Below are 24984 nucleotides of genomic sequence, written 5' to 3'. Positions count from 1 at the left end.
CGCCTCCCGGCGCGCTCATTGGCTCACGGCGACGCCTGTCAGCGCGGCGGGCTGGCCGGGAGGTTTCCCTGCCTCCCCGAGCTCGGCGGCGAGAGCGGGCCCCGCCGGCGGCGCGCCCAGCTTCCGCGGACACCTACCGTGCGCGCTCGCGCTCGGATGTAACTCGTAGGGCGCCGTCCCCCGTCTCCGCGCGCGTCTCGGGAACCAGAGGCTCGAGTGAGGACCACCCTGGGGAGTTTGGGGCGGCTTTAGTCCTCCCTCACCGTTTTTCGTCAGAGACCGTGCCAGAGGCCCTGCGGCTGCTGCCTTCCCTTTAGTTGCTCAAACTGAACCTTCCCAGCCCTCCCCGAAGCGTCCCGTCTCCCCGCTCCAGCACCACCGGGCTCGCCACCGGAGGTCTGTGGGGTCCGAAGTCGTGTCACTAACCGGGCTTTCCCGGCTAATTCGTGGACAGTAGGTTCTCCATTATTTTTCTGGACATTTGGATATCAGTTCATTCAGCTTAAAACGTGTGCCTTTGTCGCCAAATCATCAATTCTTAACCTGGTCTTGAAGGACTGACAGGCCACAATTTAGACGTCCATATTTCTTTAAAGTCACAAAGAAAACACCTTTTACAAATCAGAATACCCTAGTCCATTATGTTGGTGACTGATCAGCACTTCCGTTTGGTGAACGCTTTGGAAGGAGCTTTGAGGAGCTTCTTGGGCCTGGTTGTAAGTGGACAAGAGCGCAGCGCTGCTCCCAGGACGTGATCCGGACTCGAACGCCTGCCTCCTATCCACCTCCCCGCCGCCCCATCGGCCTCCCGCCGCCTTGTTTAGTTCGCTGTAGCGTTAGGAGCTTTCCTCCCTCGCAGGTGAAATGGCAAATCACAGTGTCCCCTAAACATCTAGCCATGCACCCCACCGGTCCACCCCATTTTCATTCAAGAAATGCTGAGCATAAAGGTTATCCGTTGCCTGGTTCCGCTGACACATTGGAACAAATCCAGATACAGCGACAGGAGTGGAAGTTACTTTTCAACTGATGCTAGGTTTTCCCACGATCTCTTAAGGATAAAATCAGGCTTTAAATGTTTTCCCAGGTAGACTTGCAGTAGTTTCACGGAAGTGTCCTTCATGTTATAAACTTGAACTAAAAGCTCTCCCCTTAGATTGTTTTTTTTTTTTATCAACTAGTCACCCTCTCGCAGAGATCTTTAGTTTTTGAAAGGTGTTCGGAGTCCGTTCTTACCCAGCGTTGCTGGTTCCCAGCTGCTTAGATGTACCCACAGCATCTCCAGGTCTCAGCAACCCGTCTGTCCTCCCTGATTTCTTTCCACTCTGGCAGCACAGCGGCATGCAACCTGGCTCGACCGGAGGAAGACTTGCAAGGTAAGGGACCTTCTTGGTGCAACTGTGATTTCGATTATAAGTGAAGGAAAAGAAAGGTAGTGGCAATTGACAAGAATCAAGAGTAAGTGACAAGTGAAAACGAAGTGTAAGAAAGAAGAGTAATTCTAGGGTGTTAATTGAAGAGATTTGGCCAGTTGGCCAAACCCAGTAATTTCAGAGAAAAATTCTATTAGGTATCTGAAGGATCTGGGTGGGATATTCTCATCAAGTTAAATGGTTTCCTCCTTTGTGTGTTATATGCACCTAAACTGTATTTTTGTAATGGATTCTCAAGAGGCTACGATATTATCAAAGAGGGACAAGGAATTCTTACTGGGCTCTGCTGATTAAAAAAAAAACAAAAACAAAAAACAAGTTGACATTCAATTGAATGAAGAGGCAGTTTAGTCAAATCATAAAACTAAAAAGAATCTTAACAGGCCTTCTGTTTGGATCCTATATCTTTAGGCTACTACTCTGCTCATCCAAAAAGATTATTGTATTTTCTATTTTAAAACATCTCCACAACTGCAGAATTACAGCCTCCTCTGACAACCAATTTAAGTTTAATCAACTAGATTCTGTATGGTTGACCAAACTCAGTTCCCTTTACACAGGAAATGAGGCTTGTTCAGAGAGAATGCCTCAGGGGTTACTGGAGACTCACATGTGGGGAGCATAGTAAAAACTTTGGCCAGCTGGTTAATTTTATGGAAGGCAAGGCAGGATTAAACAACATTCACCACACAATTCTTTGAGACGTTTCATACATGTAATTTACAATAAAAAGACATACAATCCTGTAAATAGATTTGTTAATTATTAGTCTCTTAAAATTATATTTGATCTTATAATTAGGTGTTTACATGATACTCCTTCAAGTTCTGGTCTGTGGTCTGTAATAGGAAAGAATCTAACAACACAAATGATTCTGATACTTTACTTTTCAAAATTATCCCCCTAGGTCATACAAGTCATCTGGGGAAGGTTGTTAGAATACATATTTCTTAGCACAGCTGGAAGATTCTGATGCCAGAGGTCAGAAACGGGGTGGGAGTTAACCCACGTGAGTCAAAGCAAATGATCCTCAAAGCACATATTGAAAAACTCCATCCAAAATGGAGAATAACCATTTTCCGTTCCAGAGTAGCCTTGTATTTCAGAAAATTTAAAGAGTCAAGTAAACATTTAAGAAAAGGGTCCTAGATTCCATCTGAGAATAGGGACAGGGGCACCATTTTCAGAATCACTCGGAGAGTAGGGGAAGCCTTGTCTTCACACATATCCCCTGAAAGACCCAATAAATCTGAAATTCTGAGGAATTCATACTCTTTTTAAAAGTATAATGTATAATGCAAATAATTCTGGATGTTACCTAGTAAATCACTTGTTAATGGACTCACTTTAACAGGTAATTGTTTTCTTAAACTTTTTTTTATAATTCTTTATAGTTGAAAGTATTACATATGTTCCCTTTTTTCCCCCATTGACTCCTCCAGCCGGCCAGCCCCCTCCCCTCGGCCCCAGGCCTTCAGCACCCTATTGCCTGTGTCCATGGGTCATGCATATATGCATACAAGTCTTTGGTTGATTACCTGCCCTCTCTCCCCTCTCCCCTCCCTTCCCTATTAGATTCCGCACTCTATTCCATGCTTCCAGGTCTCTGGATCTGCTCCGTTCATCAGTTTATTTTGTTACTTAGATTACATATATGAGTGCAATCATGTGATACTTGTCTTTCTCTGACTGATTTATTTTACTTAGCATGATCCTCTCCAGGTCCCTCCATGCTGTCTCAAAGGGTAAGATATTCTCTTTTTACTGCTGCATAGTATTCCATGGTATAAATGTACACAGCTTTTTTTATCCCCTCATCTCCTGACGGGCACTTGGGCTGTTTCCAGATCTTAGCTATTGTAAATTGTGCTGCTATGAACATAGGGGTGCATATATTCTTTCTGATTGGTACTTCGGGTTTCTTAGGATATATTCCTAGAAGTGGGATTTTTAAATTGATTTTAGAGAAAGAGGAACGGGAGAGGAAGAAAGACAGAGAGAGAGAAAAAAACATTGATTTGCAGTTTCACTTATTCATGCATTTGTTGGTTGATTATTGTATGTTCCCTGCCTAGGGATCGAACCCACAATCTTGGCATATTAGGACAGTGCTCTAACTAACAGAGATACCTGGCTGGGGCTCAGTTGTTTTCTTAACATACAGCTAAAATGAACCAAGAAATGAGCATGTTAATTGGTAATTTGGGAAATTGAGTCATTTCTATTCACCTTAAAACATTAGAACCAGTGGTCAAATAGGGGAAAGCTTTGGGCAATCTGAGGGTAGACGCAAAAGTCCTGAGGAGTGGATTTCAAAAAGAGGTGGATGAGCAGCAAGAACCAACAGATTCTTCACTGTGCCACTGCAAACCATCCTCCACCTTTGACCTTGATGTTGATATTGCCTTTGCTCTTTGCCAAGCATCCTTAAATTCTGTAGCTTCTGCATTCTTGGCTGTACAAAGAATAAAACTTTATTCCTAGAATAACTGTATATGCTTCTGTTTGATTCCATTTTGGAAGAAGAGGACATTACTAAATTTATTTATTTGGCCAGGCCAAGAACTTTGAATCAAAGCAGAGTCCTTCTCAGTTCTGTGGGGAGATGGATAAAAGCCTAGACCAGCCTGGCCGTCTTTGATTCCTGGCTGTACTCTTTACTAGTTTTGTGACTTTGTGTCTCCATTCCGTCATCTGAAAAATGGGACCTAATATAGAGAACCTACATTATAAGGTTGTGAAGATGATTAATGAGTTTTCAAAATAGTGCTAAGTACAATAAGCATTCAATAAAAATTAGCTTAATTTCATTTTTTAATCTTAAATATTTTAATGCTTTTAAGGCAGCTTCGTTTTCTTAATTTTTCCCTTTTTTCATATCTAAAGAAACCAATATTTCCTATGTTAGAAGATTGTGCTCATTCTTTTATAGAATCCTGAAACTATTTTAAACATTACCATTATCTTTCCTAGTGTTTTATCACTTTGACTTAGGGGGTTTTATAGCCAAAACAAAAATTTAAAAATTAATAAATATGTATTTTGATATTCTGGAAAACAATTGTAGGTACCAAAACAACAAAGACTATTATCCTGTTCTGGGGTTTTGGCAATGGGGAGGAGTAGATGCCCTAAGTTTAAAAGACATAAGACTTAATGATACTCCTACCCCCACTAGAATTCTGGGGCAGGTTAGAAAAGAGGTGGCCCTTAGAGAAGTCAGTGTGTTCCACACTGTTTAATCATTGGAAACATTTTAATTTTTACAGAACCACAGAGGGCAGTAAAACAACAACAAAAAAACAATAGTGAGAATTTGAGTAAACCATGGCTAGTGCAAATAAGTATCAGCGTTAATCAGCACATCCTTCCAAAAGCACTAGGTGGTGCTATAAATTTAGTTTTGAGATTCAAAGTACTACCTCAGGAAATGGTTGTCTTTATTCCACAACTATTTACTGTGTAATGAACAAAATATTAAAAATCTGCCCTTGTGAGGATGGTGAGAAGAAAGAAAAATGATAAAAAATAAGCATAGTAAGTCTTTAGAAGTATAGTATTTTAGAAAGTGGTGCACGCTATAGAAAATAGAGCAGGGAAAATGAGATGAGGCAGTTGCAATTTTAAATAGGCTCACCAGGGCTGAGGCCCTAAGACTTAAGGCTGGAGTTGTCTGGCCTGTTTTCAAGAATTGCATAGAGACCAAGGTGACAGGGGAGGAATGAGCCAGGAGAAGTCTGACTCGGAAGAGGGAGGAAGAGGAGGCCACGTTGTGTAAAACCTTGTGACCTATTGTGAGGACTTTGACTTTTACCTGGTTTTGGATAAAAATACCTTTAATAGAAGTAAGATTTGAAAAAATGTTGAGGAAGCTGAATTAATTAGTGATATAAATTATGGGAAAATTAACATCGTCTATACTAAACTTGTCTATAGTTTATGAGCATTTTTAATATAATCATAATCATACCTCACAAAATTAATATTAATTACTATCTTCTTGATCAGGAGTTTCTTGAGGGTAGAAATCATCTCATCTCCTGGGTCCCTAGTGCACCCCTGATATATGTTGGAGTTTAGCAAATGTTTGTTATGACTCAAAAGTTTGTTTTTAAGTTGATAAGAACCATAACATTTATTCCCTAGAAACAATGTTATAAATGCCAATCAGGCTCTCCCATTTCATCTAAAATGATTAGATTTTTTTTAAAATGGAGACAACCCTAAGTGCCCAGGAGTGTTGTTCAATAAATTATGATTCATCCATTTGATATCTAGCACCAAGCAACTGTAGAAAATGAGATAGAGCTATACGTACTGACATAGTGTGTCATAGGGCGAAGATGGGGGTAGGGGGCAGTGAACCACTAGCAGAAAAATACACGTCTGACTCCATGTGGATAAAAACGTGTCTGTGTGTGTCCACCTATTTATGTGAAGGCATTTAAAAAAGACAGGAAGGAAAGGCACTAAACTGTTAGTAGTAGTAATCAGTGGGTTCGGAGTAAAAATGGGTAGAATTGAAGGAGACTGTCATATTTAACTCTATTATTGTGATATTGAATAATTTTTTTAATATGTGTTGATTTTTTTTGTGTGTGTGTTTTTTTTTTTAGAGACAGAGGAAGGGAGAGGGATAGAGAGGTGGAAATATCGATTAGAGAGAGACATTGATTGGCTGCCTCCTGCACACCCCCTACTGGGGATTGAGCCTGCAACTCTGGCAGGTGCCCTGACTGGGAATCAAATTAGTGATCTGTAGGTTCATAGGTTGTCACTCAACCACTGAGCTGCACTGGCCAGGCTGACTGGTCCTTTTTTATGTCACTGATCTTCTCACTAAGTTCCTTGAAGTTTTCATTTATGTTCCTTGAGCATCCTTATAACCATTGTTTTGAACTCTGTGTCTGTTTGCTTACTTCCATTTCATTTAGTTCTTTTTCTGGAGATTTCTTCTGTTCTTTCATTTGCAATATGTTTCTTTGTCTCCGCATTTTTGCTGCTTCCCTGTGTTTTTTTTTCTATGTATTAGGTAGAGCTGCTATGTCTCCTGGAATTGGTAGAGTGGCCTTGTGTGGTAGGTGTCCTTCAGGCCCAGTGGCTCAGCCTCACCAGTCACTGAGATAGGCACTCTAGGTGCACTCCTGTGTGGGCTGTGTGCACTATCCTGGTGTAGTTGAGCCTTCATTGCTGTTGGCATCACTGGGAGGGATTGAGTCCCAGGCCAATTGGCTATGAGGACCAGTTGCAACTACCGCAGAAGAGCTGCTGTACAGGAGATGCTGTACAAGACTTGCTTCAGTGGGGCTTTGGTGCTCTCCAAATCTACCCCTTGAGTGTGTTGCTAATGGATGTGGTAGGGTTGTAATCTGGCTTGGTCTGAAGATGAACACTGGATGCACTGGCTCTGGGGACTCCCTGGAGGTGCAAAGTCAGCTACTGCCCGGGGCCACCCAGCATGAGATATAGAGTGATCTGCAGATGGCTGCTACTTCTATTGGCCTTGGAGGTGCCCAGGAGAGACCAAGCTGTGAACCAAGGCAGGTTACTACTAGTGCCGGGCCTGGGGCCACTTATCATGAGGTATGGGGCACACTGATGCCAGCTGCTGCTTGTTTGAGAGATTTTGGGAAAGTCTGAAACCTGAGCTAGGACAGGCTATTCATATGGAAAAGCCACTGCATACAGCTTTGGGTGGAGCAGTGTCTCAGGGAATTATCAGGGCCTGGCGAATAGTCTGGGCCAGGTTAATGGAGACTCAGATATGGCAAATGCCTGTCAGTACTGGATCTGGGAGGTCTCAGCAAAGCAACAATAACCTCTGCCAGCACTTTTGTCTGGGACAAAACTTTCCCCCAATTCTTGCCTTGATGCCAGACAGTTTAGTTCCTCCCCATGTGTCCCTGGATCTTTTCAAGCTCCTGCCCAAGTGCTGGAGTTCAGAGGGAATGAGTCTGAGTAAGTTTGTGCACCATCCCTTTAAGAGGAACTGCCTGGGACTCCAGTAGCCTCTGTGTCATTCAGCCACAATCCCCACTGGTTTTTACAGCCTGAAGTTATGGGACTACTCTTCCTGGCACTGCAGCCCTGGCCTCAGATACCTGGTGTGGGACTGGGATGCCTTGATCCTCACGGAGACCTCCGCAGCCAAAACATCCCTCCCAATTAAAAATATGCCACACGTAGATGTCAGACTAGCACATTCTATCCCTCTACCCCTTCTACCAGTTTCAATGTGGCTTCTTCTATAATTCTGTAGTTGTAGGACTTCCATTCAGCCTGATTTCAGGCAGTTCTGAATGATGGTGGTTCTGTAGTTTAGTTGTAATTTTGATGTGGTTGTGGGAAGATGCGAGTACCATGTTTACCAACACCGCCATCTTGACAGGAAGCCTCAAATTACTTCATATCAATTTTTAAAATCAAGGGCTTGCTATGTGCAAAACACCATATTTTACTGAAGACCATTTTAACTGATTTGAAAATATAAAAATATAAAACTGTGCTCTTGAGATTTGTGAATAAAGCCTGAAAGGTTTTTAAATGTTACAAATAAAGTGAACCTTTATTTAATATCTCCTATGTGACAGGCACTGTGAGAGGTGCTGGGAAAGATAGAAGAGTGTATGAAACAGCCCGAACTCTCCCAAACCTTGTAATCACTGGGAAAGATCCCTTGTGTCACAAGGAACAACAATGTAACAACAGAGTCCCACAAATGTGAATTGTTTAACAGGACTCGAGATTTTTAAATTTCAAGCTCATATTTTTAAAGTGAATCTGCATCTCACTTTTATTAAATTTTCATTACAGATTGCCATAATGTTTTCTAATTTGTGGATTACCCTGGATTGATATATAACTGGTTCACAGAAAACTAGGAGTACCTTCACACACTAAGAGCTAGAGGGGAGGGAGATTGGAAGAATGGGTGAAAAAGTGAAGAGATTAAGAAGAACAAATTGGTAGTTACAAAATAATCACAGTGATATAAAGTACAACAAAGGGAATATAGTCAATAATATATACATATATATATATAAAAGCCTAAGTGACCAGAATGACCGGAACCACCAGTCTCTATGATGCACACTAACCACCAGGGGGCAGACACTCAACTCAGGAGCTGCCCCCTGGTGGTCAGTGCGCTCCCACAGCCAGCAGGGCCTGCATTTTCCTTCCAGACAACCATGCTAAGACACGCACTGGCGCCAGGCCAGCCAAGGTGGGTGCAATGTGATTGGTTGGGGGGCCCCACCATCGCCCCATGATCACCCACAGAGGGAGGCCCAGGCCACCAGCTGGCGGATGATCAGTTGAGGGTGGGGAGCTGGGCTCCACGATCGCCCCAAAGAGGGAGGGTGGGTGAGGCCTCCCTCTGTGGGAGGGCCTCCCTCTGCGGGGAGATCAATCTGGGGGCCCCATGATCGATCACCCCAAGAGGGAGACCCAGGCCACTGGCCAGTGACGCTGTGGCAGGTGTGCAGGGCCGGCCAGTGATCATCTCGCAGAGGGAGGCCTAGGCCAGCCAAGCCTGTCACCCACAAAGGGAGGCAACCAGTGGCAGGGGACAGGGGACAGTACCGCACAGATGGCAAGCAGTGGCAGGGGCGGGGCCAGCTGCCAGCAGCCAGGGAAAGGAAAACCTGGATAGGCCCTGATTGCTGGCCAGGCCTAGGGACCCTACCTGGAGGGGGGTCCCAGATTGCAAGAGGGCGCAGGCCGGGCTGAGGGACAACCCCCCTCCCCATGCATGAATTTCACGCACCAGGCCTCTAGTATTGTAATAACTATGTATGGTGCCAGGAGGGTACTGGAAGTATCAGGAGGAACACTGTAAAGTATATAATTGTCTAACCTCTATGTTGTACACCTGAAACCTGAAATTAATACAAAATAATATTGAATGTAAACTTAATTGAAAAATAAAAAATTAAAAAAAAAACAATGGCAACAATAGTAAACCCACAGCAGTTACATTTCCTGTCCAGTTTGCAGATGTCGTCTTCCTAATCCCATCCATCCATCCATTTGTTTGTTCACTCATTTAACAGATATTTATTGAATGTCTGCTTTGACATTGTTCTAGGAAACACTGAATGTATAACAGTAAAAAATAAACTTTTATTTTCGAAAACACATTTTAACATTTAAAAATACTGACAGTCTCAAATAGGACAGTGTAATTCCTATGCAAAAATAAGTTACAAGTGTCATTAGAGCTTTGCTTATTGCATTTCCATCTTATGCTCACAGATTGTGAGCATAATAATTATATGGCTGATTTATAAAAAAATCTCTGCCAAAACATCTAAGACATTGGGCATTTTTCCTGATGTTAATGATTTGGGACTTAATTGTAATACACAATTAGAAAATAAATGGTAAAGACCTGGGTGGATTTAGAAGTTATAAAACATAAACCTCTAAATTTTTACTTTTATCTTGTACATGTAGATGTTTATAATACAGACTGTATAACTTATGATTCCTAAAATATCTTCAATGTCAATTGACAAACTTGTATTTCTCATATCAAAACAACTGTTAAAAGATATTGAGGATAAATCATTTGCAAGGTTTCACAACCTTTTTCTTAACTGATCAGTACACTTTATATCATGAGATCATTGGTGAGGATGTTACAGTGGTTGTTATTTGATTTGATAATGTCTATAAAATAGGGAATTTCCAACAGCAAATCCAAGTCAAGACTCTGCCACTTGCTAGCTGGTGACTTCTGTAAATTACAAGTGAACTCTCAGTTTCTGTTTTCTCAGCTACATACAGTGGAGGATTTGTGAAAGGATTAAATACATATACTATGCTAAAATGCTTTAGAAGCTATAAAGCAATTTAGATAGATAAATAACATTTATTAGAAACCAACTGTAGATATTATGTTAATGGTGAAACACTGTTCTCATGTGAGGAACAAAAGAGCGGTGTCTGTTTTCATCATCACTATTTTCAACATTATTCTATACTTCTAGACCAGCATTGCCCAACTGAACTTTCTGCAGTGATGGAAGTGTTCTCTGTCTATGCTGGCCACATGTGGGCAAACTAAATTTAAATAAGTTAAATTTAAAGTTTAGTTCCTCAGTTGCACTAGCCACATTTCAAGTGCTCATTAGCCTCGTGTGACTTGTGGCTACCATATTGGGAAGTGCAGATATAGAACATTTCCATTATCTTAGAAAACTCCATTGCATTAGAAGTTCTGTTGGTCTGTAGTTATAGATTAACTAGAGGCCTGATGCATGAAAGTCGTGCAAGGGGCTCGGCCCTCGTAGCTGCATGGCTGCCTCGGCCCTCGCAACCCCGGCTTCGTCTGGAAGGTATGCTTTTATTATTATAGATGTTTAATGTTAATCACTTATCTATCCATCCATCCACCCATCTTATTTATTTTTTATTTTAAAGTTGCAGACATCAACAACTTCTCCCTTAAACTCATCAGCATGCATATCATTAACTATAGTTCAATACTTGCTTATACTTTAATAGATAAAATTTTACATACAGTGAAGAGTACCAATCAATGAGAATTGACAAATGTATACATCTTTGTAATCCAAACTCGAGCAAGATATAAAATACTACCATTACCCCCAAGTTTTCTCATTCTTCCCATTTAGTCCATCCTCACCTTCTGATTTTTTCAATATAAACTCGTTTTGTGCATTCTAGAACATCACATAAATGACATTATACTTTTTAATGAATTTATTTTATAGATTCTTAAAATTGTTCTGGTAAAAATCATGTCATCTGTGAATAGAGACAGTTTACTTCCATTCTGATCTATTTGACTTTTATTTCTTTTCCTTGCCTTACTGCACTGGCTTAGATCCAATATAGTGTTAAATAGAAATGCTTAAAGTAAACATCCTTGCCTTGTTACTAATCCTAGGGAGAAAGCATTCAATATTTCACTATTAAATATATATTACCTGATTATTTCTATAGATGTCCTTTATCAAATTAAGGAAGTTACTTCTAATCCTAATTTGCTGAAAGACTTTTTTAAGTCATGAATATTTTTCTGCATCTGTTAATGTGATCACTGCTTTTTTTTCTGTCAATATGATGGATGACATTGATTGATGTTTAAATATTAAATTTGCCTTTCTTGGAAAAGCCCCACTTAGTCATAATGCATTATCCTCTTTGTATGTTTTTACACTCAATTTGCTAATATTTTGAGGAAATAAAAAAAAGTCTGTGTTCTTTTTTTTTTTTAAATATATTTTATTGATTTTTTACAGAGAGGAAGGGAGAGGGAGAGAGAGCTAGAAACATCAATGAGAAAGAAACATCCATCAGCTGCCTCCTGCACACCCCCACCTGGGGATGTGCCCGCAACCAAGGTACATGCCCTTGACCGGGAATCGAACCCGGGACCCTTCAGTCCACAGGCCGACACTCTATCCACTGAGCCACACCAGTTAGGGCAAAAGTCTGTGTTCTTAAAGGATATTTATGTATAATTTGTTTTGTTATCAGGGTTATTCAGGCCTTATAAAACAAATTTAGAAGGGACCTGTTCCATTTTCTGAAAGAGTTTGTATAAGATTGGTATTGTTTAAATATTTGATAAATTTCACCAGTGAACTTGGGAAAGAATTTGATAATCAATTTTCTTTCTTTTTCTTTTTTTTAATCCTCACCTGAGGATATTTTTTCCATTGATTTTCAGACAGAGTGGAAGTGAGGGAGAGCAAGGGTGGAAAGAGAGAGAGAAACATCCACATGAGAGAGACTCATTGATTTCTTGCCTCCCACACACACCCCAGGGATAGAACCTGCAACCGAGGTATGTGCCCCTGACCAGGAATTGAACCCACGACCCTTTGATCCACGGGCCTACGTTCTAACCAGTGAGCCAAACTGGCCAGGGCCAATTTGGTTTCTTTAATAGATATTTGACTAGTCATATTTTCTATTGCATCTTACCTTAGTTTTGGTAATCATAGCTTTTAAAGATATTTATTTTATGCAAGTTATTGAATTTATTGGTATAAAGTTGTTCATAATCCTTTACCTATTTAATGTCTGTGGTCTCTGTAGTTATACACCTCTTTATTCCTAATATTGGTAATTTGTGTTTTTTTGTTCTTGATCAATCTGCCTCCAGGTTTATTAACCTTGATTAGAAGTTTAGAACTTTCAGCCCCACTTCCTAACCTCAGGGGAGAGGAGAGGGGCTAGAAATTGAGGTCAATCACCCATAGCCAATGATTTAAACAATCAAGCTTACGTAATGAAACCTCCACAAAACAACTGGGTTCAAAGAGCTTCCTGATTGCTGAACACGTTGAGGTGCTAGGAGGGTGGTGACTCAGAGAGTGTCTTTCCCCCAATACCTTGTCCTATGCATCTCTTCTGTTTGACTGTTTCTGCGTTATTATCCTTTATAATAAAACAGGAAACTAAGCTAAGTGCCTCCTGAGTTTTGGGAGCCATTCTAGCACATAATTGAACCTGAGGAGGGCTCATGGAAACCCTGGATTTGTGGCCAGTTGGTCAGAAGTACAAGTGGCCACCTAGGGTTTGTGACTGATTTCTGAAGTGGATGCAGTTTTGTGGGACTGAACCTGTGGGGTTTGTGCTAACTCCTGGTAGTTAGTGTCAGAATTGAATTGAATTGTAGGACACCCAGTTGTTGTCTGCAGAGAATTGGGAGAATTATTTGGAATGGAAAACCCATATACATTTCATGTCAGAAGTTTTGTGAGTAAAACCTGCTCAGACACCCTGGTCAGTGTTGCTAAGTGGTTAGAGCATCGCATTGAAGGGTTCATTTCCCAGTCAGGGCACATACCTGGTGGGAGGCAACCAATCAATGTCTCTCACATTGATGTCTCTCACTCTCTCTTTCTCTGTCTCTCTCTCCCTACTCCCCCTTCCCTCCTCCTTTTCTCTCTTCCTCCTTTTCACTCTCTCTAAAAATCAATGGAAAAAATATTCTCGGGTTAGGATTAAGAGGGGAAAAAACTGCTCAGATTATCCTGTCATTCCCAGCTTAAAATTCTACCCTGGCTTCCCCTTGCACTTGAATTCATTACCATGATTTTTATAAAAGCCATCCATTTTCTATCCCGGCCTGGTTCTCCAAATAATAGCATCTGGTACCACTCACTTCCCTTTGGCTATTGCCTTTTCTTTCTCAAATATTCCAGTGCTTTTCAGCTGCAAGACCTTTGTACTTGCTGTTTCCTAAACTGGAATGTTCTTTCTCAATATCTTGGCATGCTGACTTTCTCTCATCCTCAGCATCGGCTAAGATGTTACCTCCTTAGGGAGGCCTGCCCAACTATTATACTTAAAGACCCTCTCCCCACCTACCTATCCACCCACCCCTGTTATGTTTCATCACCATCACCTTGTTTATTCCTTTTAATGAGTTTATCACTCTCTGATTACCTTGTGTTGTTCAACGTTGATCTCTAGTACCTAGAATTGTGTCTGGCACATGTTAAGTGCTCTGTAAAAATCTGTTGAGTGAATATATGAGAAAACATTTACCCCCATTTTCAGAGGAATTCTTTCCTACCTTTGATTTTTATCAACTCATCTATATATAAACTGGCATGTAAATCCAGATAAAATCAACTCAAGACAAATAAAAATATTGGAATGTCCTCTTGATAAAGAAGAAATTGGGGACTGGAGTGACTCCAGCATGTGCTATAGCATCCTTTCAACTTGCACCTCTGAGGCATTACTCTGTGGTGGTCACAGTTTCAGTGAGGCTTTTTCCCACCTTATGCACTGTTGATCCAGCTTACCTGGCTCACCTGCTTCCTTTTTTCATTCTTCTAATTAATGTATGAATTTATTTATTTATTTACTATTGTTCGTTACCTGTCTTTCCACCCCTACCTCACCCAGCACCATGGTGAGCTTCATGAGGGCACAAATTCTATTCTATTTATTCTGGTACTGAGTAGGTACTCAACCAATTGTCGAATGAATGGATGAATAAATGAATGTTTTAGAGGAGAGAAAGGAATCTGGGAAGGGCATGAAGTCTCTCTTCCTCCAAGTCATCCCAGATTAAGTTCACCCCCTTTTTCGTACAGCCTATCTACTATAGGTAAAACCTCCATTAGGTATAATTGTTTACTAGTTTATTCATTCCTGAAAGGTTCAAGTCAGTGGTGCTGGACAGGCTAAGTAGCCTTCTCAGATGGCGAATAAAGAAAAATTGAATTTATTTAAGGAAAAGGTGTTGGTTGATGGAGATATCCAAAGGGAAGTGGTACACAGCACTGAGCCAAATGGTCTTGGGTCCATGATGGCAGCAAAAATATACTTAGGACAGTGAAACAAGCAAAGTCATAAAAGAAGGAACAGGGAAGCTTAGCCTGGGCTGCTTGGACTCACTGAAAAGTCAGAGAAAAGGGGGCCTTGGAGACAGGGTCAGGGGGGTAGCCTGGAGGAGCTGCTGCTGTCCATTGCTCCCCTGATTGCAAGTCTCATGGGCTCCCTTAGAGGATAGGAGATAGGTGCCTGTGGGGGAAGAGGAGAGGGATAGGAGAGTGCCCACTGGGCCTTTGTCCTGAGCATCTCTCTCCCTCTCTCTCTCTCTCTCTCTCTCTCTCTCTCTCTTTCTCTCTCTCTCTCTCTGAAATCTTAGGGGAGGTCTCAGGGAATATCTCAATAGAATACTCATCAGCTTTCCAGGTGTGCTCTTCAGGGTCGTGGTCTCCACTGTTTGGTCTATGCCAGGCAGGGGGTCATTTCACAGTCAGTGAGCTGGTTCTGAGGTCAGCCACGGGCTCACTTGTCTGTTTTGCTACTTTTCTGGGCCTGGAGCTGAAATACAACTAAAGCCTAGATGTTATGTTTAGGGAGGAAAAGGTCAGGGGGTCTAAACTTCATGACCAATGATATGCGAGGGGAAGATCTGTTACCTTGGAGCAAGGTTCTTGTTTTGCCCCTTGTTAGGCATTGGGCTTTCTGTACTTGGCCCATGGTCCTTGCTCTGCTCACGTCTGTCTGACAGTTCTCAGCATGACTTGTATATCTACACACCATCCTACCTGTGCCTGTTGATGTTCGGTATGTGAATCTTTTGTTCACTTAGAGCTTGCATAGGAGAATTTAGCCGTAATGTTTATGACATCATGAGGGGATAAAATCTGATGAGGTTGAATTCCATCCTGTAAAGGCTATTTCCTCTACGAGCAGCCTATTTTTCCTGAGGAAAAGTCCAGGAGTTGTTTAAAAGCATGATAAAGCTGACCATCAGGAAGGGACTGGGAGAAGGGCTGCAGCAGAGCACAGAACTGAAAGTACCGTACCTTTTGCAGGGAGCGGCCACTTCAAAATCTTCCCAATTAGCAGCTATGTTTCTCTCTTAATTTCAAGTTTTCTTTTTTAAAAAAAAATATGTTTTTATTGATTTCAGAGAGGAAGGGAGAGGAAGAGAGAGATAGAAATGTCAATGATGAGAGAGAATCATTGATCGGCTGCCTCCTGCATGCCCCCTACTGGGGGTCGAGCCCACAACCCAGGCATATGCCCTTGACTGGAATCGAACCAGGGACCCTTTATTCCGCAGGCCAATGCTCTATTCACTGAGCCAAACCAGCTAGGGCTCAAGTTTTCTTAGGATTACAAATTTAAAACATTCTGTTCTTGGTTATTTTTCACAAACCTATTGTCTTCATGGAAACCCCCCAATCCCTCAGAGGGAAATTTTTCTTTAAAAAAATACAGTACACTATGTTCTTTTCTTTGAAATAACTATGGTGAGAGAAATCCTTCCCTTTCGGTTGAAGCCATGCTTTTAAATTGCTTGGAGATAGTTACATATGAATCTTTATATAAATTTCTATCTCTCTCATTTAAAACAAAAGATGAAAGAAGGGAATTTTCTCATTAATTATTTAAAATACTTGGTGCAACTGTTTCTTATGAATTAATCCAGGCACTTGGAAGACAATTACACTCAGTGTTAATAACATTGCCAACCTTTTCCAGTATGCTGCACTCCAAATACTATTGTGCTTTCATTGACAACATTTACTATTACATATGCATATGAAAAACAGGAATTTTCATCAGAATTACCGTAATAGCATTAAGAGATTATTACTTTTTCCAATTTCTTTGGAAGGAAATTCACTTAAATTAGATTATTTATTACTTGACTGCTTTCCTATCTTGCCTGTATGTTTAGGTAACTGGAGTCCATGAAAGTATAAACTTCAGAATAAAAGCATGATTTTATGCATTAATGGTTTCAAATAAAAGAGGAGTGCTAGTTTGTGCATCACTTCTTTTGAGAAAGTTAAGTCTGTGTTCTGCTTAGGAGAGATAACACATTTTGTCCCTGTAGGTGGCCCCCCTGGTGTAGCCATTAGTTGCTAATTACTTTGCAAACAAATAAACAATTAACTCCTCAAGCTGCTGACCGGGTGTTCATTGACTTGCTAAAACTTTCTAAGACGGGATTTTAATTAGTGACATTCTAAATCCAGCCCCCTTGTCAGCAGAGCCCTAACGTGACCTGCAGGAAGATCACCGCCCTGTACGTGTGGGGCAGAGCCAGCCAAGAGGTGCACAGAGGCCAGAGCGGCCGACCTGTGCAGCCCACGAGACGATGTCTCCTAGCCTTCGGGAGGGCGCTCGGCTTGGGGAAAGCAAACCCTCGCCCTGCTCCTTTTCAATCGAGAGCATTTTAGGACTGGACCAGAAGAAAGACGGTGCTCCATCCATGAAACCCCACCGGCCTTGGGCAGACACCTGCAGCTCCTCAGGTATGCTCAATGTTTTAAACTCTTTCATTTTTTTTGCACAGTTTAATCTGGCCTCTAATTTTATATTACCTAGAGTTAAAAAGAAACTGCAGTTTCATCCAGTTACATAACTAAGCTATCTAGGACTTTTAATATCTACAGCTGAGTCCTATGGGAAATAAAAAGATTATCAGCCTTGAATCCAGTGGGTATAGAGGTCACTCACAGGAAAGGCCAGGCACCTGCAGATCTCTGTGTTTATGTGACACAGCAGATATTCTAAGTCTTTTTTCACCGAAAAACAAATGGCATTCAGAGACCTAAAGGTCCTCTATCACCGAGGCAGGATCTTCATTTTGATTTGCTTTTTGGTTTTTGGTTGATGAGAGGTCAAGTCTCCTGTGAAACGCAGAAGAATGTCACTAGAAAAATTAAAGTCAAGTTCCTGAAATTCTTATAGAACTTTGTGGAATGTAGGATTGGACTTCTAAGAGGGGGTTTATTTTTCTGTTTTTAGAGAAAGATGTTAACCTATGTCTACATGTCCCAAGCCTTCCAAATGGGCTCTTATTCTCTTGTACTGTGGATCACCCAGTGCCAGAAGAAAGAGTTATGAAATATGAAAGTTACTTTTCAACCTCAGAAAGACTGTCTTTGAAAAGAGAGTTGAGTTGGTATAGAGGCAGAAGACCAAGAACTGCTTTTACTCAAAACCAGGTGGGAAGTTTTTTCAACTAATAACAATAATACAAAGACTTTAATTGGCACCCTGTTGAGCAAAAGCCCATTCACTTTGGGATTTCAATTTAGGTCTTATTAATGAAACAACAGAATGTATCATTTTTAACAATTTGTGGGTAGTCATTTAAAAAAAAAAAAGACATACGAAATAATTGTCCAAGATTTAAATGAAATTATTTTGCTATACAAATTAAAGTCCATTTTATAATGACATTCCAAGAAGCAACATTTTAAATAACTATTTCCTTATTCTTAGATTGAAGTGTTGGAAAATGTCTTTAGAGTAAACTGCTATCCTGGCATTGATATCAGAGAAGACTTAGCTCGAAAATTGAATCTAGAGGAAGACAGAATCCAGGTAATTTTCAAATTTAGTTGTTATTCCTAATTATTGAAAAGTTAAGAATAATGATATAATGTTTCTGAGATCTATTTTATTTCTTCTTAATTTTAGATATGGTTCCAAAATCGGCGTGCCAAACTGAGGAGGTCTCACAGAGAATCACAGTTTCTAATGGTGAAGAAAAACTTCAACACAAATCTCTTGGAATAGATAGAAAACTAAACTTGTGAAATTATCTTCCAATTGCAGAACACGAAGAACCAATGGAAATACCAAGTTTTTAAAATGTGATGTTTTATTTTCTGCATTTAATCTGAACCTTGTCACTTTCTGAAAATATATTGTAAATAGTTACTATATCATGGTACCTGTTATACTTGGGCACTTTTAAATATAATAAAGGCTTTTTCTATATATTTTAATAAACATTTTCAGAAACAGCCAGCTATTTTTTTAAGTGAGCAAATTTAATGTAATAAATTAGTTTGCTAAAATCAGTAAACTCGTGATTAAGTGGCTCCACAAACTGAATTACTGTACATTTACAAAAATAATTCAAGTAAAATCATCTGGAGAATGGCACAAAGGTGTGACTTGTTTCAATTAGTTTCCTTCAAATGCATTTTGATGAGTGGTTATGTTTTAATAGATTACCAAATATGATTTATTCATAAATCTTATTTTCTCTTGATTTCTGGCATGAATCAGTGAAAATTTTTCACCAGATAGCAATACAATCCTTATAGAATGCCAGTTTCAGCTTTGTATCTGTCAATTAAAGATGCAAATAGAATTAAATAGCATCCCAAGAAAGGAGTCTAACCACTGAAAATCTGGGTATTTGTTTTCCACTTAATTAATGGAAGGCCAAAGTGGGTGTTCTTTTTGAAATGTTAGCTTGAGGGCTCTGACTTTGTCTCCTAAAAGCCTATTTCGACTTTGCCCATTTGAATTGAATTCTTCCTTGTTTCCCTTTTCTTTCTTTCCCATGCCTCTGTCCTTTCCTGTCCCAGTGATAACCAGAGTAGAAGATTCTTATTGAATTTTTTTCTTTTTTTCCTATTGCATGAGAAAGATTAGAGGGAGTTTGCATATTATTGCTGAGGAAAAGTAGCATGACTCAGATTTTGAAGCTCTTAAAAATCATTTGCTGAGAGCACATTTGGGGACAGAGAGCTCTGTGTCTCAACAACTGGTCAGCAATGAGCTGCACTTATTCTGTTCCGCTATTGCTGAGATGGGGAGGGAGGAGGTCAGAAGGGCCCCAAGGGCAGTAACTGGGAGACCAGAGGCACTAAAGGTTCTCCAAGGAAGACTCCACTGCCAGACTGGGCCATTTTTCCAGTATATAAAGAACTGCTTTCATTAATATAAAATGTGAGGCACTATTTTTTTTTAATTCTTTATTGTTGGAAGTATTACATATGTCCAATTCCCCCCCCCCCTTGACCCCCTCCAGCCTGCCCTTGCCATCTCCCCCCACGCCCCTCACCCCTACCCCAGGCCCTCACCACCCCATTGTCTGTGTCCATGGGCCATGCATATATGCATACAAGGTCCTTGGTTGATTACCTCCCACCCATTCACCCTCTCCCACCTTCCCTCCAAGATTCCTCACTCTGCTCCAGGTTTCCATGTCTCTGGATCCACTCCGTTTATCAGTTTATTTTGTTACTTATATTCCACATATGAGTGAGATCATGTGATACTTGTCTACTGACGGGCACTTGGGCTGTTTCCAGGTCTTAGCTATTGTAAATTGTGCTTCTATGAACATAGGAGTGCATACATTCTTTCTGATTGGTATTTCGGGTTTCTTAGGATATATTCCTAGAAGTGGGATCACTGGGTCAAATGACAGTTCCATATTTAATTTTTTGTAGAAACTCCATACTGTTTTCCATAGTGGCTGCACCAGTCTGCATTCCCACCAGCAGTGCACTAGGGTTCCCGTTTATCCACATCCTGGCCAGCACTTGTCACTTGTTGATGGTAGCCATTCTGACAGGTGTGAGATGATACCTCATTGTCGTTTTAATTTGCATCTCTCTGATGAACAGTGACTTTGAGCATTTGTTCATATGTCTCTTGGTCATCTGTATGTCCGCTTTGGAAAAGTGTCTATTTAGGTCCTTTGCCTATTTTTTAATTGAATTGTTCGTCTTCCTTCTGTTATGAGTTCCTTATATATTTTGGATATTAACTCTTTATCAGATGTATCAGTGCCAAATATGTTCTCCCTTTTTGTTTTGTTGATGGTTTCTTTTGCTGTGCAGAAGGTTTTTATTTCGATGTAGTCCCATTTATTTTTCTCCTTAGTTTCCTTTGTCCTAGGAGATGTATCAGCAAGCATTGCTATGAGAGATGTCTGAGATTTTGCTGCTTATGTTTTCTTCTAGGATTTTTATGGTTTCACGACTTAAACTTAAGTCTTTTATCCATTTTGAGTTTATTCTTGTATATGGTGTAAGTTGGTGGTCTCGTTTCTTTTTCTTTTCTTTTCTTTTTTTTTTTGCATGTATCTGTCCAATTTTCCCAGCACCATTTATTGAAGAAACTGTCTTGATTCCATTGTATGCTCTTGCCTCCTTTGTCAAATATTAATTGAGCGTAATGGCTTGGAACGATTTCTGGGTTCTCTGTTCTCTTCCATTGATCTGTATGCCTTGTGCCAGTACCTGGCTGTTTTGATTGCAGTGGCTTTATAGTATAACCTGATATCTGGTATGTTGATCCCTCTAACTTTGTTCTTCTGAAGATTGCTGTGGCTATTCAGGGTCTTTTTTGGTTCCATATAAATGTTTAGATTTGTGAAATATGCCATTGATATTTTAATAGAGATTGCATTGAATCTATAGATTGTTTTGAAGTAGTATGGACATTTTAATGATGCTAATTCTACCAGTCTGTGAACATGGTATATTCTTCCACTTGTTTATATTTTCCTCTATCTCTTTTTTCAATGTCCTATAGTTTTCTGAGTACAGGTCTTTTACCTCCTTAGATAAGTTTATTCCTAAGTATCCTAATTTTTTTGTCACAATGGTAAGTGGGATTTTTTTTTTAAGTTTCTCTTTCTGAGAGATCATTGTTGGTGTATAAAAATGCCATCGATTTCTGGGTTATTTTTGTATCCTGCTACATTGCTGAATTCACTTATTAAATCAAGTAGTTTTTTGGTGGACTCTTTAGGGTTTTCTGTGTACAATATGTCATTTGCAAATAATGACAGTTTTACCTCCTTCTTTCCAATTTGGATGTCTTTTTATTTCTTTTTCTTGTTTGATCACTATGACTAGGACTTCCCGTACTATTTTGAATAAGAGGCAAGTTGATGGATGTTTTTCTCTCTCTCCCCCTTCCCCTGTCTCTCTCTCTCTCTCTCTCTCTCTCTCTCTCTCTCTCTCTCTCTCTGGAATCAATGGAAACATATCTTTGGATGAGAATTAAAAATATATTTTTTAAATAAAATTCAATTTTGTCTATAACTGAAATAAATTTTGTTTATAAATGAAGTCATACATAACCGAAATACTTTATAATAGAGATAACGCATTTATAATTAAAACAAATAACTGAAGTCAGAAAAATTTAAATACTAGAATTTATAATACTAAAGAAGTAACTATGAATGTAATTACACATCCTTTTACATTTTCAGACTAATAACAATATCATTAAATATTGTGAACTGAGCCCATTATATGTAAGAATATTTAAGAAGCAAGATAATATGCAAGATCAATTGTGTTTTTCCCCTAAAATCATTTCTAAAAACCTAAACCATAAATGCTGATCTTGTTAAAGAAAATAATGAACCAGTGAATTTTTTTATCAGTTACAATTGATGGTAATTTGGAGAGAATATGTGGATATTTGGGGGAGGGGAGGAGACTGGACTTTAACTGTGAGGAAAAATCAAACACGATGAAAATGAAAACACAAGATAGAATTATCCTTCCCTCAGAGCACACAGGCTCTCGTCCACAGCTTATCTCTCTCCTGTAATTCCAAGCCTTTGTCTCCATTAATGCCCAGGACAAAGTGAACAGTAGTACAAATCAAACTAATGCAGTCAGGCTAATACCTGGAGCGTCTCTATTATCTGGCCACTGCCTACATAAGGTTATTTGGTCTCCTGTAATGGCATTGGTCTCTTGTGAAGCCAGCCAGACAAAGCCCATCTTAGCTAAAGAGTGCTGGTGGGAACAATGGATGTGTGTGCTGGTGGTCAGCTTTTGAGTTAATCAGTGTTAATAGGTGCTTTCACCCCCTGCATTTTATCATGCATCACAAGAGTGGCATCAATTCCCCATTACCACACCCAACAAATAGCATCACCTGGGCCTGGCACTTACTTCTAAAGGCAGGGAGCTTCTTGCTAGTCCATTTACTTGATGTGGAACCCAAATCAAAGTATGACAGATGGTGACTTGCTATCTCCACTTCACTGAGCCCCATAGGACTGAAAACCCCTCTGTGTGCCTTTGGGTAAATTTAATGCTCATTTTGGCTGTTCTGTCTCCTGCTGGGGCACCAGCCCACAGCAGGAGCCCAGCAGCCACAGCAGCTAGCTCTTGGTGACTCCCACCACCCCACATCCCATTAGATTCACCCCTCCCCATTTTCCTCTCACATCTCCATATCTTATCCTTTCTTGGCCACAGAAGCAGATACAGTCACAGAAAGTACACAGCAAAGAACGGAGACAAAAGCGCTATCTGGCCAGGACTAGAAGGGGAGCACCTATGAACAGGACAGTGTGGGTGAAATCACCAGACACCTGAGAAGATCATCTTACAACAGTGGTTCTCAGCCTTCCTAATGCCGCGACCCTTTAACACAGTTCCTCATGTTGTGGTGACCCCAACCATAAAAGTATTTTCGTTGCTACTTCATAACTGTAATTTTGCTATTGTTAATGAATCGTAATGTAAATATCTGTGTTTCCCGATGGTCTTAGGCTCTACAGCGACCCACAAGTTGAGAACCGCTAGCAGGGTTGCCTAAGACCATCGGAAAACACAGATATTTACATTATGATTCATTAACAGTAGCAAAATTACAGTTATGAAGTAGCAACGAAAATAATTTTGTGGTTGGGGGTCACCACAACATGAGGAACTGTATTAAAGGGTCGCGACATTAGGAAGGTTGAGAACCACTGTCTCACAAGGTTGTGAACAAACTCCTGGACGTCCCCGGTGCTGCACATGCATGTATCTGATCCTCACAGAACACCAAAGCTTTTGAGAACTAAACAACAGGGTAGGTAAGTGCCTAAATATCACCTGGCCTGTGGGTGGCAAACATGCAGGATAGGCCTACAAAGGCATTGACATTGAAAACACAGACCATAGAAGGCAGATCAGAACTTGTAGTCTGAATCTAGCCAGGACGATTAAAAAAAGTGTCCAGAGGAATGAAATAAGACTCAGAGTATCATATAACATAACATTCAAATGGCCAGGATACAATCCAAAATCACTCAACATACAAAGAACCACAAAAGTCTGACCAATCTTATGGGAAAAGAAAATCAACAAACACCAGTCCCAAGATGACTCAGATGTTGGAAATATTTGACAAAGACTTTTTTACCCCCTTTCTTTCCTTTAAAAAAAAAAAAGATATAATTGATATATAACATATTAGTTTCAGGTATGCAACATAATGACTCAATATTTGCATGTACTGCTGAATGAGCACCACAATCAGTCCAGTTAAGATCCATCACCACACAGCTACAAATTATGTTTTTTCTTGTGATGAGACCTTTTAAGATTTTTCTATTGTAACAACTTTTGTTGTTTTAATCTTCACCCCAGGATATTTTCCCATTGATTTTAGAAAGAGTGGAAAGGAAGGAGGGAGGGAGGAAAGGGGGGAGGGAGGGTAAGAAAGAAAGAGAGAGATATTGATGTGAGAGAGACACATCAACAAGTTGCCTCCCACACATGCCCCATCTAGGGCCAAGGATCAAACTTGCAACCCAGGTACATACCATTGACTGGGAATAGAACCCATGACCCTTTGGTGCTTGGGCCAACACTCTAACCACTGAGAACCACAGGCCAGGGCCTATCTTAACAACTTTTAAATATACAATATAGTAATACAGTATTATTAAATACTAGAGGCCCAGTGCAAGAAATTAGTGCACTTGTCGGGGTCCCTCAGTGAGGCTTGTGCCCTCTGGCAGTCCAGGAGCCCTCGGGGGATGTCCAACTGACGGCTCCCTGTGGGGAGCGGGCCTAAGCCATCAGTTGGACATCCTTAGCACTGACACGGCTGCTGCGTTCGCCAGCCGTGAGCCCAGCTTCTGGCTGAAAGGTGCTCCCCCTGTGGGAGCGCACTGACCACCAGGAAGCAGCTCCTGCATTGAGCGTCTGCCCCCTGGTGGTCACTGCACATCATAGCAACCGGTTGTTCTGCAGTTCGGTCGATTTGCATATTAGCCTTTTATTATATACAATAGTCACGATGCTGTATATTACATCCCCAGGATGTATGTATGTTATAACTGGAAGTTTGAACCTTTTGACCACCTTTACCCATTTTGTTCCTCCCCACCCCTGCCTCTGGTAACCATCAATCTGTTCTCTGTATCTATGAGTTTGTTGGGGGTTTTTTGTGTTGTTTTTTTTTTAATTCCACATATAAGTGAGATCATATGGTATTTGTCTTTCTCTGATTTATTTAATTTAACATATTG

General features: G+C 40.5%; 2 protein-coding genes across 3 annotated transcripts in view; one reads left to right on the top strand and one right to left on the bottom strand.

Annotated features, from left to right (window-relative positions):
• APPL1 (adaptor protein, phosphotyrosine interacting with PH domain and leucine zipper 1) overlaps window positions 1-216 on the bottom strand; it is a 34716-nt gene extending 34500 nt beyond the window's left edge. Inside the window, exon 1 of the mRNA XM_054729449.1 lies at window positions 138-216. The gene's annotated coding sequence lies outside the window, so the exon portion shown is untranslated. The remainder of the gene's footprint in view (window positions 1-137) is intronic.
• On the top strand, window positions 169-18845 carry HESX1 (HESX homeobox 1). Of its 2 annotated transcripts, none has more exons than XM_008146315.3 (5): window positions 169-1376; window positions 16943-17206; window positions 17703-17902; window positions 18183-18284; window positions 18381-18845. In XM_008146315.3, exons 2-5 carry the CDS (start codon window positions 17050-17052, stop codon window positions 18477-18479), a joined length of 558 nt encoding a protein of 185 aa, XP_008144537.1. In that variant the 5' UTR covers window positions 169-1376; window positions 16943-17049; the 3' UTR covers window positions 18480-18845. The 2 variants fall into 2 exon arrangements, with proteins under 2 accessions (XP_008144537.1, XP_054585425.1); XM_054729450.1 differs by having other exon boundaries at window positions 16940-17206.
• The last annotated feature ends 6139 nt before the right edge of the window (window positions 18846-24984 follow it).

The sequence above is a fragment of the Eptesicus fuscus genome, chromosome 18, assembly GCF_027574615.1.
Source record: "Eptesicus fuscus isolate TK198812 chromosome 18, DD_ASM_mEF_20220401, whole genome shotgun sequence".
Lineage (NCBI taxonomy): Eukaryota > Metazoa > Chordata > Mammalia > Chiroptera > Vespertilionidae > Eptesicus > Eptesicus fuscus.
Note: the sequence above shows the minus strand (reverse complement) of the source record. Positions and strands in the feature narration are given on the sequence as shown.